The 18,298-nt window shown below is 53.4% G+C and overlaps 1 protein-coding gene across 1 annotated transcript in view; it reads right to left on the reverse strand.

Annotated features, from left to right (window-relative positions):
* Positions 1-1,402: 1,402 nt before the first annotated feature.
* The window catches only part of BTBD9 (BTB domain containing 9), a 487,969-nt gene continuing 471,073 nt past the window's right edge, over positions 1,403-18,298 (reverse strand). The window contains exon 11 of the mRNA XM_010389718.2: positions 1,403-8,045. Within this exon, the coding sequence (XP_010388020.1) occupies positions 7,848-8,045 (198 nt within the window). The 3' untranslated portion in view covers positions 1,403-7,847. The remainder of the gene's footprint in view (positions 8,046-18,298) is intronic.

Raw genomic sequence — 18,298 nt, forward strand, 5'->3', positions numbered from 1 at the left:
CCCCACACCAGCCAGGAGACATGGAGCTGTCTTCCCCTGGCCCCCGTCCTGGAAGTCTCCCCCAGAGGGCCACGACTCGTTCCCCACCCCCCGGGGCTTTACTCAGCTGTCACCTTCTCTGGAAGCCTCCCTGGGCCACGGACTTCACCTGCACGCCCCGCCAGGCATCCTGTCCCTCTGCACATGGGCTGAGCCACATTCACACTGACGCTGGTGTCTGCTCCCTGGAAGGTGAGGGAGGGCCGGAGGGGCAGCCTCCCTGCTCCATCCCCAGCACTTGGGAGGCCGGGTGTCTGTGACCTGGGGCCTGGGGGTGCGGTGGCAGGACAAAGCCCAGGGCTCTCTGGATTGGGTTTTGTCTTGTTCAACACTCACGTCAGCCAGTTATTGGCAACAAGTTGTCAGTTCTGGAAGATCGAAGCTAGGAGGGTGTGCTCCCGGGAGGGAGCCTGCATCCTTTGGAAATGGAACACCTGACTTGGAGCCCCAGTGCTCGGCTAAAGTCACCAGGTGGAAGTTAACTAAAAACATGGAGAGTCCCTAGTTTAGGTTCCAAGAAGAAATTTCACTGAGAGGAACAGACCCCTGCCTGGTTTCCACGTGACAACAGCTCAGGAGGAGGCCCAGGCCCCGGGTGGCTGGGGTCCCTCGCGTTCAGGGCGTGGAGTCTCGGGCTCCACATGCACCAGCGGAGTTGCTGGAGACTGAGGCCCAGTTGTGGGGCCACAGACAGAGGAGAGGGCACTGGATCCCAGACGGCAGGGCCCGCAGTGTTCACACACCCAGGACGCAGGGTTGGGGCCAGGGAGAGCGGCAGTACCTGCAAGGGGCCGCCTCCTGGCTCGCTGGCTCCCTTCCCCATGTCTCCCCTGGGCAGCAAGATAAATGGGGGAAGTTGCTACCAAATACTCATGGGCTCGTCAGGTAGAAGCAGCAAGACATGAGGAAGAAAGCAGCTGGGGCTGAGCTCAGAGCAGGAGAAATGACAAGGGAAGGGGACCGGGTTCAGGGTGGTATTTCCTAACTCTCTAAAAAGGGCATCGAATAGGCCATGGGGCGGGGTGGAGAGGGCACCACAGGAGGCGGAAGGGAGCTGGACGGCCCCTCCACCCAGAGGGAAGGCCCTGCAGAGCTGGTGACAGTGCTGGCTTGAATCCGCCCACCCCGCCGCCCTGGAGCAAGCCTGCCTTTGTGGCTGCTTTGCTCCAGGGCTGTCTGCCTCCCTCCTTGAGGCAGAGGAATCGAGCAGGGGCCTGGGCGGACACCCCTGAGTGCCTGGGCCTGTAGAGAGGGCTGGATGGCAGTGCCACATGAGGGCACTGGGGCAGAAGGGCTGACCCTGGCCTGGGCCCCTGCTTGTCCCTGGGTGCCGAGGGGTTGCTGCAGAGAGTGACAACTCGAATACAGCACAAATCACCACTTTATTTCTAAGAGAAAACCTGCGTTCTCACACACACCGACTCAGGGGTTTCGAACACACATGGTTTGTACAGCTGCCCACTTAGGTTGCTCTGCAAAATGAGGAAGAAGCTGCATCGTGCTCACAAATAATACACATTCCACACAGCAGCACAGCCTTTTGGGCGTCTTTGGAGTTTTGGGTGGAGCTTCTGGAGTCACAGAGCCATCCCCAACCCAGGCCTGGCATGGTCCCTGCCCTTGCATCAGAGTGGCCTGGGAGGCACACACAGCTTTACAGGCCTGGAAACCCCAAAGGCTGGGAGGCTTTTGTTCTCTGGTGAATCCGGATCGAGACAGGCTTCACAAAAGCAGCTCTTGGGCCGAACTCCAGGCCTAGTCCTAAGGACCCCTGGCCTCCTGGAGCCCCTCCAGAGGCTGCCCGGCCGGTCTCTCGCTTCTCCAGGCACTGGGGGTTGGGAAGGGGTGGGCTCAGGGACATAAGGACCAGGGAGAGTATGACGGGGAGATTTCTCGCTGTTCTTCCGAGCGGGTGCAGCCTCTCTGAAGGTCACTGTGGAGGGCGCCCCAAGGCCTGAAGTGCCTTAGGGAGAGGTTAGGCCCCACAGACCGGGAAGCTCTGCCCCAGTTTCCCCCAGCCTGGGCGGCTGGGCTGTGCTCCCCGCAGTCCTTACTGGCAGCGCCCTGCCCTGCTGATCCCAGAAGCAGCTGATTGAGGGGCCTGGGAAGACCCCATGGCCTCCAGCAGGTCTCAGAATGACTCCTGTAGTGGCTAGGACTAGGGCACTGGCTGCACCCTCAGGCCCGGGTGGGAGATGTGGGCCAGGAGTAAACCCAGGAATTTAGGACTAGCAGCAGCCATCAGGGGCTGTGGTGCAGGAGCAGCCGCCAGGGCAGCACTGGGAGGCAAAGGCCCTGAGGGAGACCAGCTGGTGCCGTCCCCTCCCAATTCCGCTCACATGGCACCCTTGCCTTCCTGGGACATAAACCCCTGGGGCTCACGTGGTGGGGAGCAGACAATTTGGCAGCAGACAGATGGACTAATACCAACGTCTCCAGTGACCCAGGGCCCAGTCCCTGACCTGAAGGCTGCTCAGCCCCTCCGGCCCACGTCCTGCCTCACAATGCCTCCTCTGTGCTAGGGCCAGGGCCTCTGCTTCAGTGCCTTCCCCCTAGCAGGCGACTGTTTGCTGGCTTTCAAAGGTGGCACTTCTCAGCTGTCAGAGCTGCAGTGACAGCCTTGAGGAGGCTGAGGGGGCTCTGTCAAGCAGGGGACACTAGTGGGGACAGGTGTGTGGTCCCTGGCTGCGGGGCCTCCTCCACCCTCCCCACTCAGGGCTATAAATACTCACGATGCAAATGGTAAATGCTCCCAGACATTTATCATAAATTACAGGTGGATAATTGTGAGTCTTTAGGCCATGAGGCCTCTTGGGGAATATTTCCGTTCTTTAAAAAAAAGAAGACACTAAGCCAATGGGGCAGGACGGCCGCTGGGCGCAGCAGACTGGCGTGGGAGAGGCCAGGGTGCTGGGTGAGTTGGAGGCTGGGCCAGGGAGCACCGTGACCAGTGGTGGTCACAGAGGAAGTGAAGGATGACGTGGGCCCAGGTCGGAAGCAGCCAGAGCCAGATGAGGGGCACCTGGCCCCTTCTGCGAGGTTGGAGCATTATGCCAGGAACAGGTGTTCCCTGTACACTTTTTAAAGTGAGTAAAGAGAACAGTGATTTTCAAACAAGGGTGTGTTGGAGAGGGTGTGGGGGGGCTCTTCCGTGCACCTGTTCCCTGCCTCTGCATGAGTCCAGCAGAAAGTCCTAGCTGGAGGCCCGTGGAAGCCTGAGGCCGGGCACTGTGCAAAGGCTGGGTAAGCATGCTGTCCCTCAGGGCGTCCTCAGTGGTGTAGCCAAGAGCCAGGAAGGGCATAGCCTCCTCCCTCCTCCCTACTGGAAGCCAGAGACCTACCACAAAGAAAGGCCTGCTGCCTCCACCCCTTCTCTCTCTGCCTTGCCTCTCTGCAACTGGTCTTTCCTCCAAGCAAACCTTTTCTGCCCGCTTCCTTCACCATTCACTCTGCAAATGACCAGGGCCTCCAGATCCCGTCCAGCCTCAGGTATGACTGGGTCCATGTCAGCGAGAGAGATGGGGCATTCCAGTTGTCCTGCATGTCCTTTAAACCTTTCCCTTCCCTCTCTTCCGGAAACTGAGCAAACACCAGGCACTGGGACAACTTCTAATTTAATATTATAATAATAAAAGCCACGGTGGCACAGAACCATGAACTGCATTTTACATTCCTAACTGAACTCCTGCTGGGGCTATTGTCAGGATAAACATGCAGAATCAATGGCTGCAGTTGCCAAAATAAATGGAGCATGCCCACCTCTGCCGTGGCATCGCTGCAGACCTGCCCTGCCCGGCCTGCGCCCGACCTGGGCATCGCTCGGAGGAGCTGGTCACCACACAGAAGGCAAGATTAAAATAATAACACTGACAAGCAAGCTCTAATGAGGAAAAACTCCTGGAAGGAGGCAAATTTAATTTTCTTTTCCTCTTTTGACACCTTTCTTCCCTGTCCAAAGGGAGGTTCTTAATTGAAGTCTGTGAGGGGAACGCTCTGTCTCTTTATTACCAAGTGGCCTCAGTGCACAGAACGCTCGCGTTTTATTGTAGATTATACCTTCCTTTCCCCCTTGGCTCTGGAAAGGATAAGTGATTACAATTTTGTTATCTTCTAAATTAAAAAGAAGGTGAAGTTGACTGGGCTGGAGCCGTCTGCACAGCAGTTTGACAACTGGGGCGACAGCATAACTACTGGGCAATTTTTTGCACAATTCAAAAGCTTTTTTTCTCCTTTTTTGCCAAGGAATCAGTCTAACAAACACATCCTACCCTTGCTGAAAATAATTTCTTTTTCCAACTCTTCTAGGAATAAAGCACTTTTAATGTATTTGTCAGGAATCGACACTTCATTTAATAAGGTTTAAAAAGTGACAATTTAAAGAGCAATTGAGAAGAGTCCCACATCCATCATGGCTCACGCTTCTAACTAAAATCAAAAGAATGAAAGCAGAAAGAACACTGAGAAAATGGTAATACGTGTGTCTGTGTGTGAGGGAGAGACGGGGGGCGGGGGCTGTTCATAGCTGCTTCAAGTCCAAAGTGGTTGCAGCGGCTCCTGTGACACTGCCCTGCTGGGTGCTGGCTGCAGGGACACAGCTGCTGCGTGGCACACGCCCTACCCGCCCGACACTCTCAGTCCACCCCAAATGACCCTCCCCAGAGCTGCTGGAAGGTGACTTTGAAGGCTTTTTCCCCCAAAAGCTCCAATGAAGTTGCCTTTCTACCCTCAAAAAAAAAAAAAAAAAAAAAAAACATGATGGAAAGTGAAGGGTGGGGGTGCTGGCCACCTCCTGTTTCTTTGCCTGGGTGGTGGTGACCGTCACGCCCTTGTGCCCTTTCTGTTGGTTACTGAAGACCACTGCCCTCATAGGCCCGGGCCACAGGCACCCCCGTCAGCCTCACCTGCCACCCCTCCTCATGTTGGCTTGTTGCCTCTGGGGCTGGCCCGGGCATGGGGGAGCCTGTCTCCCCAATCAGGGGCTTGGCCATGTCTCCTTCTTCACAAGTCCCGCTTCCCACGGACTCAGCCTCTACTCTCTGCTGGGCTGAGGGCTCTGTGGTGCCCAGGAACCCTCCCAGCCACGTGCCAGCCCATCCCATCATCAGCACTTGCTTTTAGCTTCAAACTTTTAGGTCGCTTTGGTCCAGGTGGCCTAGGGGAGAAGTGCTCTGTAGGACCAGCCAGGCTCTGGGGAATTCCAGGCTGCCTGGGGACTTTCTGGTAGCTGCTCACTTGTCCCTGTTCCCTGGAGATGAGGGTCTTGCCCTGGTGTGTGGTGTGACACACCTTGACTTGGCCTCCAGACCCAGCTGGACACACGAAAAGAGCCTGCCCCATTCAGAAGACCCCTTGGGGAAGGGCAGTACGCCTCCAGCCTGGGAAAGGAGGTGGACCCAGCCTGGTGTCCTTCCGGAGTCCAGGGCAGGCTCCCAGCAAAGTGAGGGGAGGTGAGCTGGCAGCGCGGCTGTGGGGGAATGAGACTTTGCCCTCAGTCCTCACCAGTGACATCAGCTGTTAGTGCTGCCGCATCTTCCCCTGACTTCTCTTTATCTGATGATAAGGGGCATCTTTAAAGTGCTGGAAGCAGGAAGGACAGAGATCAGAAGGGCATGCCCCAAAGGAAAGAGCTGCCACAGGCCAGGGAGCTGCAGATGTGGGTCTAGGGCCGAGGCTTTGAAGCGTATTCCTTTGCCGACACGAGGCTGAGCTGCCAAGCTGCTGTCTAGTTCCCGGAGCACAGGAGGGCTCTGCGTGCTCCGTGGGCAGGGGACTGGAGGGTTGCAGATGCAGGGCTGGGTAGCCCCTCCAGCTCCCCCACCAGCCCCGCGTCTCTTCCCAAGGTCAGCAGCATGCTGCTCCAGGCCGGGGCCTCTGGACAGGCGATGCCCATGTTTAAAAAGAAGCACGTGAATGGTTCTCTCAAAATGTTTGAACTCTGCCCTTGATATGACTGATCTGGCTCCTCTGTCCCCCTCTGGGTAGAAAACACACTGGGGAAGGAAGTGCTGAGTGCGCAGGAGCTCCCTGGCTAACTGGCAACCTGGGGCTGGGGGCTGACAGAGCCAGCGCCCCCACTGGGAGCGGGCGCCCACGTTCCTTACAGGAGCCTCCTCCCATCAGGAAATGCCTGGCGCCCCAGGGGTGTTCCGCTCACCCACACAACAGGGAGTGGCAGAGAGCAGAGTTGAGGGGATAGGAAGCAGCTCAGCCCTGCAGCTGGAGCCACTGAGGAGGATGGAGAGCTGCGGGGCCTGGCTCCTCCCCAGGAACATGTCCGCCCTGACCCAGTGGCCCTCTGATGTCTGCTATCCTGTGTTCACACGGAAAGACAGTCTTCCAATTTAGTCATGCAATTTGATGCTACCCTACTATTTCCATATGGACAAATAACTCAAAACCAAGTTAAACTAGGAGGAAGCGGCTGACCTGTTGGCTCTTTTTGGAGCGCAGCTGATACGTCTTTGACACACTGAAAGGAAACTCCCACGCCCTCACCCTCCTCTGATCAGGGTTGCAGGTTGGCGCCGAGGACCCAGGGACGTGGTGCTGCCTGTGTGCCATGCCGTGCCGTCCTGGGGAGACTCCCAGGCTGATGCTGATGGCGACAGAGGCAGGAGCTCTGGGGACAGCAGAGGGACAGGCAATGATGTCCACAGTTACCCAGGGCAGGCAGCACTGGAATGGAAATCACTAAGTAAGAGACGGAGCCAGATCAAACCACCATCATCAAATGAGGTCCTTTCGATGAGGATTAGGAGAAAAGCTTCTTAGAACTGCTATTTTTCAATCCCCAGTTGAGTACTGCGGTGTGGGGGAAGCACGGAGTCCCAGTTCTGCGTTCCCGACGCTGATGGGCAGGTGGCTGCCTCTCCAATGCTCCGCTAAACACAACTGGAGGGGCGGCTAAGCCATGGCAGTCCCCGGCAGGTTTGGCCATGCCAGAACTTGGTATATGTTTATCTACATGGACTTCTGAACAGTGAATTAGCAGCAGATATAGTAACTATTTCCTTGTCAGCCTCCCAAGCTTAAAGGCTGGATCCATGTCAGGAATGACAGGTGAATAACTCAGCCACACGAGTGACTATTAACTCCAGTGTCTACAGGTTGATGTGCTCGTGTGCATTTGCAGAACTTCCTCTGTGGCCCAAGTGCCAGGATGAGCCACATCCGTGTCTCATTTAGGAGACATGCATGATGGGCCTCTGTCCCCCCAAGCTGAACCGTTGAAAACCAAGGAAGGAAAATTACAGCATCCAAAGGGATTAAAACTAGTGATTTGCTGCTTGAGCATTTCAAATAGCTCTGGAGCACGTATGACTCACTGACTGGAGAATAACTAAGAGAAAAACAAAATCATTTGGTTGCCAGGGCAATGTTTTCCAGCAGAATGAACACTCTAAGGAAGCCCGTTCCTAAAGGGTGCCTCCAGGTAGCAAAGGCCTGACGCTTTCTCCTCCGCCTGAGTGTTGGCGTGCCATTTTTGTATTCCAACACAGGCCTGTCTATGACTTCCTCCCGTTCCCTGCGCCTGGGCTAGATTAGAGAGGTAGGGTGTTAATGGTGGACTTGATGAAGATTGAAGACCCATTTTCTCCCCCTCGAGACCAGCCTGATTTGGACAAATTGAGAAGAACAAAGCAGCCCCTTTCTGTCCTTGGGAGGAAACCTGTTCGGTGTCTGCTTTTGCAGCTCCTCCCTGGAAAGGGGCAGGGGCGGGGGCAGTCAACAAAGACCCCTGTTCAGGGAGGAGACTGTTTCCTGCCGTCGCCCAAGCCCACCAAGTCACACCAGGCCCGCTGCCTCCTTTATTGGTGCTGCCGGTTGGGGGAGCGTGAGTTGGAGCCTGGGCTGGAGGGTAGTGAGCTGCCACTGGGCGCCCGCAGGGCATGGGAGTCGAGCTGCTGACCGGCCAGACTGGTGTCCCCCGTCCCCGATTCCTCGCTGTTTTCCTCCTTCTGGCTGCTCTGCTGCTCTGGACACTCAAAGTGGACACAGTGGAACACCTGGGAGAGAAAAGGAAAAGGCCCATGAGTGAAGGGTCAGCACGCGGCCCTGGAGCTGCCGCAAGTCGGGACCCTGCCCTGCCCAGCATGGGGGCTCCCACGAGGGAGTTAGCGGAAGTCCTTCCCACTGCCCACGCCTGCCCCGGTGCAGACACCTGATGGCAACGAGCATGCTGTAAAGACATTTTGATCAGTCAGGATGAAAGGAAATGGGCCAGTGGCCGAGAAGTTATAGACACCATGACATGCATTCCTACAAAATGTTCACATTGGATTATTCCGTTTTTGCTAACCTTTGTCTAATGGGTTTTTTTCTTTTTAATTAATTTTTGTATTTGGCAGTTGGGTTAAAAGTCAACAGGAGTTGACTGTGGTGGTGGTGGTTCAATTCTGTGAGGTTGTGGAAAGCAGGTCCGCAGATAACGTCCACCCTGTGTGGCATGTGCGCCTTCTCCCCGTGCCTGTGTGGGTTGTCTCTGGGTACTCTGGTTTTCTCCCGCATCCCAAAGCTGTGCACATGAGGTTCATGGGTGCGTCTGCAGGGCCCCAGTCTGAGTGAGTGTGAAGGTGTGTGAGCGTGCCCTGCAATGGGACAGTGTCCTGTCCTGGGTTGGTTCCTGATGCATAATTCTCCCTGGCCCTGCAATGGTTGAGCACAGACCCTGCCAAGGCAGCTGTGCTGGGGAGTGGACTTCAACCTCATATGGCTCAAGCCAGCCTGGAACAAACGCCCCCAATGTGTAGAAGCCAGCCACCCGGCCGACAGTCACCCTCTAGGAGCTGAGAGAAGTTTGCGTACCTGACAGCAGGTCAGCCTGGAAGCACCATGAACTCTGTGCCAACACCGTGCCAGCACCGTGCAGACAGGGCACAGCACTGAGCTCAGCGCCCCACAAGCAAGGGTAAGCCATGGCCCTGACCTGGAGTAGACAGTGTGCTTCAGGGGGGACCTGACATGCATGTGTGAGCTGAGGGGTGCAGGAGAGAAGGGTGGGGTGGGGGCTCTTGTTGGCACAGCACGAGCATGTGTGCACACGCATACACACGCCCTTCTCCCATGGAATCAAGTTCACAGAGACAAATGTAGTTATCAACTGCAGAATTATACTGAAAATGTAAATTCCATGCTTACCTCCCTGCATCACTATCTTTTCCATATTCCCACTTCAATTCCTTTATTGCCCACTGTTTTACACTTCACATTTCCTCATGTGAAGACTGAGACCGTGTCTTCCTGGTGTGTCCACTCTGTTTTGGAAGCTGCCATTTTCTTTTAGAAGGAGCTGATTTCTCTCCTTACCGGGCAGGGTCTCAGACCCGGTCCTTGCTTCCTGCAGAGCCCTCACTGCCTCACAGCTGAAGCTGCCCCCACTTAGCCTATGTCTCCCTCCTTTTCCTTTCTTTCCTTTCTTTTTTATAAAATCTCCTTCTGTGGGTCCATCTGCAGGGCTTACCAGTCAACAACCGGAGGGGCTAGGTCCTAGGGGAAGGCCTTATGCGGAGATCTGAACACTACTTGGGCCATCAGCTCTGCCCTGGGCTAGGCCGTGTGAATCTGGGAATCATCCTCTAGGTGACAACCATTAATCCACTCCTCCATCAGCTCCACATTCTTGCAGCTTTTCAGTAACACCACTGCCCTGGGCATGTTGGCCACTCGTGGATCACTTGCCTTATGAGTGCTTTTCCTTCCGCGCCCAGGGATAGGTGAGGTCAGGCTCTGCAGGGCCAGGGCACACCCGAGAGTGCAGTCCTGGTCCTCAACACACCCCCTACTAAAGCTTCTCGTAACCCAGCAAATATGCCATTCTCTTTTGCAATATGACCCAGAGCCATATTCTGTTTCCACGCCCACGCACAGGACTTTTCAGGACAGGCTGCGTTTTACTGCTCCTTCCCCCTGCTGACACAGGAGCTCTTTATCCTGCCCTATCATGTTCTTTAATCGGTTATTTGTGTAATCCCTGCTCTCCCTGCTCCGTCAGTATCTCTGGAGGCCGCTCCCCAGAGCCTCAGGCTGACACTAATCCTGGAATTGACTTACATTTGTCCTACTCCTTATTACCTTTCCTCAAGCTCGCTCCTCTGGCATTGAATGGTTTTTCTCTCCTTTTGCTCTTGCAAGGTTCTACAGTCCTGTTAATTTCCAGGCCAGCTCTTCCCCCCTCCCCCGGCACGCCTTCAGGGTGCCTCCTGCTCCGTGGCCCACCCCGCTGCCTGCCTCCTTCTACTCATCTGTCAGCTCCGATCTGACTCCAGGACCAAGGCTTAGTTATCCTTCTACCGACTCAGGTTCTTGCACAAGAATAAACAAATCGATAAAAACCCTGGATTGAGAAATAAAGTTAAAAAAGACCTCAGAGTGGCCCTAGTGTTACAGCTTGCTCTTCAGAGCCGGCCTCCCACCGGAGGAGGGATCAGGGCGGGTCTCTGCTCCGTACTGTGCTGGTAAGAGCCTGGGAAGAGATGCTGTCTGTGGTGAGCATGTGATAGACATTCCACGACCCGACCTGTCGGTGCCCTGGTTCTCACTCTACTTCTCATTTCCAGCTGCATTTATCTCTTGTCTAACTTGGGCAGTGGTAAGGGCACAACTGTGTTTAGACCATTAGCCAATTTGTTTTCAGTTAATAATGCAAATGGCTGTTACTCCCAACACACCTAACAAGACTGACAGCCAATCTCAACTGTTGCTGTGTTTTCCTATGGATATTTCTCCTAAAGAACTCCTAACTGTCTCTCTCCCTGATGCCACTGAGCTCACAGCAGGCTCTGCCATCAAGTTAGGGGACTCTAGAAGCCCCTGGAAGCCCTAGGCCTTAATTGCCTGACTGAGCTCCCTGTGGCTCTGCAAGTAACTGGGGCCATCTCAGAGCTGCGTCCCAGTCTGTGGCCCCAGAATCCCAACTAAATGAAGTGCAGTCTCCCTGAGCATCTCCACGAGGCCACGCAGGTGCTGCCAGATTCAAAGGCAGTACACAGGCAGTTACCTGTATTATATCACAGACTGTGTGGCGAAGATTCTAAGTGAAAAAGAGTGTTTTTACAAATGGATAGGCAGGTGAAGAGGCACAGCATGCCATGGGTGGGAGTGGGCAAGCTACAGGTGACAGGTGGGGAGGGAACAGCCTCTGCACACAAGCAGAGCACAGGATAAGCGTCACATATGCAGCAGACACGGCCAGAGGATGACGCTGCACACGTAAGCAGGGTCAGGAGGTACACATACCACAAGCATGAAGCACCTCCTACGTGCCTGACTGGACGAGGTCCCAGCTGCCCTCAGAGGGTGTACAGTCCAGTGAGGCCAGCAGTCACATAAGCCAGGGAGAAGGAGCCCCAGGGGCACAGAGGAGTGGGACCCAGCCAGGTAGGGAGTCAGGGAAGGCTTCCTGGTGGAGGAGACATCTGAGGTGAGTCTGGAAGGAAGAGTCAGCCAAGCTAGAGAGGATGGAGAAGGGGAGGACTTGGTGTGGAAGGAAAACAGGAAGAACTACACAGGTTCTCAAGCCAAAGGGTGGCGACAGAGCAAGGAGGGCCTGGAGCAGCAGGGTGTGGGGTGGAAGGGTAGGGGCAGGGGCCACACCCAATGGGATAGGGTGAGGGCCTGGCCTGGAGCTGGGCAGAGATCCTGATACTCTTGGACAAAGGAGACTATTTATTTATTTATGAGACAGAGTCTCGCTCTGTCGCCAGGCTAGGATGCAGGGGTCTATCTCAGCTCACTGCAACCTCCGCATCCCAGGATCAAGCGATTCTCCTGCCTCAGCCTCCTGAGTAGCTGGGACTCCAGGCACCTGCCACCACACCCAGCTAATTTTTGTATTGTTAGTAGAGATGGGTTTCACCATGTTGGCCAGGCTGGTCTCGAACTCTTGACCTTGTGATCCGCCCACCTCGGCCTCCCAAAGTGCTGGGATTACAGGTGTGAACTACCACGCCCAGCCTAGGAGACTCTTTATAAACGAATCTTTCTTAAACTAAAAAAGTTATTTAAAAAGGAATATATGTTTGTGGTGACAAATTCAAATAACAAGTATTTTTAAAAACTAGACAACAAACCTTTAAACCTTGGAGTCCCCTGACTTAGCCATTTGGAATCAATAGAAAGGAGTCATTTTCAAATTGAGAAAGAAAAGAATCTGGTAACAGACTAGGTGAGACTGACAACGGAAAGAAAAGGGACACAGTGACTGTCGGGGCTCCCTGGAAGGGACGGGGACGGGCATACTGTGGTGCTACAGAAGGTGGCCAGCAGCAGGTCTGGGGCTCCAGGCACAGCAGCGCAGACCTGCACTCATGCCAAGGACTCTCACAGACCCTTTCCCTGCGATGATTTCACTGAGTGCAGACTCCAGCAGGTGCGTCCACAGTGCGGCCCCTGCCCTCAGGACCTCTCGGGCAGATGGGGGCAGAGGCACCTCTGCTGGGACGTGTGTTCACTCTTCTGCAAATGGCGAGTGGGCAGGCTGGGAATGAACCTCAGGGCTGTGCATCCCTGAAGCCTGGACCTTTCCACTGTATCAACATGCCTGCCTCACACAAACAATTCTACCAGCACGGGGCCAGCCATATTTCATACATCAGAGGCGAGGGAGAAACTGATTCTGCCTGGAAGAGAGGTCAGGGCAGGCTACAGAGAGGAAGGTGTGCACAGGTGAGGTCTTGAGGGGTTGGGAGGCAAAGGGAACGAGATTTCCACATAAAGATCTGGGCCCTGGCACCTCACTCCTGGCAGCCTGTCTGCAATTCACTCTGGTCACCCTTCTATGGAGCAGTGTGCCTGGCTCATTCATCTCTGTTGATGGTTTAAGCCTAGCAGCCTTCAGCCAAATGTGGCAACTGTGTAAGCCAACACCCAGCTAGCTCCTAGACCACTCAGATGCCCATCAACGTGTACGAGGCTGGGGTTACTTCTCCTGGGACCCCAGAAATCCTCAGATTTGCATGCAATGCACATGGGCATTCAGGGGGGTCTGTGGGTGGTCCCAATTCTGTTCTTGGGAGCAGTAGTGAAAAGCAAGCCTGTTGTGGGGAAACTGGCACCTTCACTGGTGGCCACGCTGCTGGGGCTGGGCGTGAAGCTGCCTCCGGCCCTTGGAGAGGAGTGTGAGGGAAGGGAGGCGGCAGTGCTTTTTATACACAGGAGCTGGAGGAGGGTGATGGCAGCTTGGAGGAAGTCATCACTGCCATGGTGGAGGGGAAATCTGGAAATATTGGGCAAGTGGCCCTCTCCATCCCACCGTAACCCCAAGCTCCTCAGCCCACTTCTTTCCACCAGGCACCTTTGGGCCTCCCTCGAGGTGGAACAGCCAAGTTCTGAGTCTCTCTTTGCTCAGAAGCTCATGTGATTCAATTTCTTTTCTCTAACCTTTCCCAAGACTGCAATACCTCTTGGAAAGGATGTGACCAAAAGTGGCTGAGGCATACCGCACTATGATTTATGCAAAACCATTACTCCGGCCGCCGCATCATTCTCCCTTCCCCTTTTCAGCAATCATGTATCCCATTAGCCTGTTTGATTGCCGCTGCTCACAAAGGGGCACCTTCGCTGAACCGTCTTCAATGGCCTCTGGATCTCTCCCCCGAGAGAAGCCGGCTAATTTGGAATGTGGTCGTGTGTATGAATCCGACACAGCCCCAGTCACAATCGCGTGTCCTTTTCTGTAGCTGCTGTTTATGATCACTTTGCCTTGCCTCTCTGGGAGCCATAATTCACAACATACTGGAGAGAGCCTGGGTGTTCTTTTCTCCGTGAACCCTGGACAGGATGTACACAAATGTGCTAGCCCCTTCTTGGTGACCAGGCTAATTCCTCAGCTGGCTGGTGGCTGCTGCCTCTCATTAGAGGGATTCCCTAAGCGCTATTTGCTTGACACATTTTCAAGGTTTTTAAAAGCAGAAGCCTTTGCTAATTTTCCCAAGTTGGCATAAGAGTCCACTGTGAACTGCGGCAGAAATTGGGGAAATTTAATAAATGTTGATCAATGACTCTGCCTTGCTTTCCTGGTTCCTCCTGAGTAATTTCCACAGACTGCTTTCATGCCAACCAATGCAAACAGGATTTTGGATCCAAGCTTTCAACTTACAAATGCAAGCTGACAAATCTTTATAAAACAGATACCTACCTCCTGATGTCTATCCACAAGTCAGATGCAAAGCCATGGCTTCTAACTTACGCTCCCCTAAAGATCCCCTATTTCCCTTTCACAGTGGCTGGTGTGGTGGCATCACACACCCACCCAGCGTTCAGTGACATAACAGATCCTGACGATGGTCACCATTAACACCTCTCTCATGCTCGCCTCAGAGCAGAAGTCAACAGTCCATCTACAGACCGCAGAGATGTTTTGTTTTTGTTCCTTTAAAAATGAAGATGAGTGCCTCCAAAAAAATATCCCTTTTTATAAACCATGGTTTTTTATGTGCATCCGAACAGCCCAACACATTGTTTTCAGTTAAGGAATCATTTCATAGGGGCCAGGCGCGGTGGCTCACACCTTGTAATCACAGCACTTTGGGAGGCTGAGGGAGGTGGATCACTTGAGGTCAAGAGTTCGAGGCCAACCTGGCCAACATGTCAATACCCCGTCTCTACTAAAAATATAAAAATTAACCAGGTGTGGTGGCACACGCCTGTAATCCTGGCTGCTTGGGAGGCCAAGGCAAGATAATTGCTTGAACCTGGGAGGTGGAGGTTGTAGTGAGCCAAGATCATGCCACTGCACTCCAGCCTGGAGACACAGTGAGACTCTGTCTCAAAAACAAACAAACAAACACACACAACAAAAAACAAAACCAGGAATTACATCATAGGGAGACATTTCCAAATTGTGAGCAACAAATTTTCAGTATTGCTTAGGGTGATAGGATACCCAAATATTTTTGCACAAGTACTTATCCCTACTAGGTATGGAAGTAAGTTTCTGGGTGACAGTGCTTATATATGGCAACAACTTTTTAAAAAAACTTTACAATATCCTTTTCTCATATTCACATAGGCCAGGATACCCACAGATAACTGGAACGCTGATGCTTGGAAGGTTCTGGAGGAAGAGCCTTTCCAATCCATATAACTCTAGGCAGCCCTGGAATTCCTGCCCTGTTTTTGATGTGTGTACACTCCAGAGCTCCAGGGAGAGAGTTACTCTTGTCTTAATGGATTCCGCCATAGAGTGGTAGAGGGATCTTTCAGTTATTTTTTTTGAAAAACTAAGAAACAAAAAAAGGGAAGTGTTCTTGTTTGCAGGCTTCTGGGATGCCTGAATCTCCCCACCTGGTAGATTTGGCCTCACCAGGGCCCCCTTCCCACACTGGACAGGCACCAAGAGAGCCTGGCCATGGCCCTGATCTCCCCACAGGGCTGGCCTATGCGTCCCCAGCTGCCTGGGCGGTTCTTCACTTAGTGTGACCAGGCTCCTCATGTACCTTCTGTCTCAAAGGGCTCCAGCTGCGTGGAGGCTTCCAGCATCACCCCTCACTGCTGGCAGAGCAATGGGACACATCTGAGGGGGCCCTCACAAGCTGCTGTTTCCATGCGTCTCACTGCTGGGAGGCTCCTGGGTACTTGTCTGCCCAAGTCGGGGGGCACTTTCTCCCAGGCCAATCGAGGATGGAGAATTATTGCTGCTCCAATATGACAGGTCTAAGGATTGTGCAGTGTCTGAAACAACCACATGTGCTCAATGTTGTCCTGCTTTTCCTCTCTTTTCTTCCGATAAAATCTTTCATAACAAACATTTAAATATAAAGAAGCCCACAAAAGGTTTTCTTTTATAATTATGAAACAAACTAAATATTTTTCTGCCTTTTTTTCCTGTCTTACTGAGAAGGAAGCTTTAAGATCTAGTTTACTCTCCTTATTTCAAAGGCAAGTGTCCTGAGAGGCAGGGAGGTGAAATGACACTGGGGCCACACAGCTGGCTGGAAGTGAAGCTGGCACCAGTGCCGAGGCCCTCTCCCTTCCTTCCACTCACTGCTCGCCCTCCTCAGTGCATCCTCCGCCTCCCTGCCTGCCCAGTGCTGCTTCGTGGAGCCAGCTTCTAGAGCCTCTGAGCCCCTTTCTTCTTAGCCTGGCTCTTCTGAGGCACCTGGCTTTGATCATTATCTGCAGGTATAATCCTTAAATCCAAGTTTTTGTTTGGATGGCTCAGCTTTCACTGCCTCTCCCCTAGCCTATATTTTTGTGCAACCGAATGCTTCCACAGTCTCTTATAACCATCAGAGCTCTGCCATTCTCCAAGGGCATGGCAGTCACAGCCTTGGTGCCATCTTCAGTTATTCTTTGATCTGGCTTCAGGCTGTCACAAGTGATTCTGAGAGCTCATTCCCCTTGGAATCCTGCACCAATGCTCTGGCCCCTGGTCTGATTTATAGAGGGGTTACTGTGTGCTAGGTACTGGGCTGGGTGCTGAGGACACAAAGATGCCACAAGACAGTCTCTGCTCCCAAGAACTGCAGTGTGGTGGGGACCCAGTCAGAGCCTTCTGCTAGGACTATTATGCAGATTCACAGGTGCCAGGCTACCCGCTGGGCCTGACTGTCCTGGCTGTCCCTGCACTGCCTCCTCTCTGGCCCAGTACCTGGCATACATCATACAGGGCCTCTGTGCTGCCATCTGAAACCTAAGTTTGTTTCCATTATTTCTATTCCCAAGCAGGTCTTCTTTGTGGCCATCCATTTCCAGTTGCTGGGACATGAAGCCCCTGGAGGGCCAGGTGCTCTCCCACACAGAAGTGGAGTCTGAAGGCTGGAACCAGTGCTCTCTGCAGACCAGGAGCTTTTGTTGGGAGGGGCCTGCCTCTCCATTTGCTCTCTCTGCGCTCTGCCATTGGGACGTCTGTTTCATGCTGCTGCTGGCCCACTGGGAGTTCAGGCCCTGGAGCCAGCATGTGACTGCTTTGAGGTGCTTCTGGGCTGAGACAATGGTCCTCTGGAGGATGCTGCAGGGGAAGTCCTCGGGGAGCCAGAGAGAGTGGAATCAGACCTGGGGGGACCTGGGATATAATTATCACCATGCCAGGAAGGAGCATTTCTTTCTTTTTTTTCTTTTTTTAAGAGTCTGTTTCCTTGTTTTGTTTTTTTCCACTAGAGCCCCGTGTTGCTATGGGAACCGGTGGCATGGGAGCCCAGAGCCACTCACTGGCCTGGCCGAAGCCCGTAAATAAATTCTGCCTCACTCTAGGCCCTGAGCTGAGTGGTCCTGGAGGGCAGCTCAAGCAGCCACTTGCAGACTTTCTGTCCTGCTGTCGGCTCATGCAGATGCTCCTCTGACACGCTCGTGGGCTGATCACTCTCCCTGGATAAGGAGTGGAGAGCATGCAGAGTGGTCTGCAACCTCCCACCCTCCCGGGTCCTTATAAGACATAAACTCATTCATGGCTCCCAAACTCCAAGGGCCAGGATCACTAGATCCATTTTACAGATCAGAACTCACCCTCCTCCTTCAGGGCTGGCTGCTGTTTTCATTCACTGATGTCTCTACCATCAATCAGGTACAGCCATTTGAAACCTCACCCAGAGGTGAGGGGCTTTTTATGGGGATTCATTTCTATCCGGTGGTGAAGCTGCCATCCCCTTAAGGAAGGGTCCTGCCTCAGTTTCTCCCCAAGATCTAGCACCGACTGGTGCACACAGCATGCTCAGAGCCACCTGCTTATCAATGCTTGACTCATAGAGCTCTGGGCCAGGGTGCAGCTGGGCTCATTTTGCACCTTGCCATCTATTATGCCTTTGTGGGAGATGCAGGGGCCTCGATGTTAACCACCAGACTGCCTGGATTCACATTCTGATTCTGCTACTCAAGACTGGGGTGATCTCATACAAATTAGTTAATGTCTTTCAGCCTCAGTTGCCTCTTTGCTTAAAAACAAACTTTTTACTGTCAAAACTGCATGTTATAAGGCATAGTTTTCCCATAGAAATACCATGTGGGGCAAGAAACAGTGGTGCCTCCCCCTCACTGAGGAAACCCCAATTCTGGCTCAGATAAGATTCATCCCCTTGCTTTCTTTTTCTTAGCAGTTTTATCACTTGTGTATGCATGAATGTTATAGTTAAACTTTGCCTTGAAGTTTCCATGAATGTAATCCTAGTATACATATTCTTTGGTGTCTGGCTTCTGTCCTTCAACACGCTGTTATGTTCATCCACCTACAGTCCCTGCAGCCTGTTGTATGAGATGCTGTCTTTGCTTATCCATCCTCTGTGGATGGACGTGCGTGGTGTCCCGTTGGGTTCAGGATGAACAAGGC

The sequence above is a fragment of the Rhinopithecus roxellana genome, chromosome 4 (genome assembly GCF_007565055.1).
Source record: "Rhinopithecus roxellana isolate Shanxi Qingling chromosome 4, ASM756505v1, whole genome shotgun sequence".
NCBI classification, from domain to species: Eukaryota; Metazoa; Chordata; class Mammalia; order Primates; family Cercopithecidae; genus Rhinopithecus; species Rhinopithecus roxellana.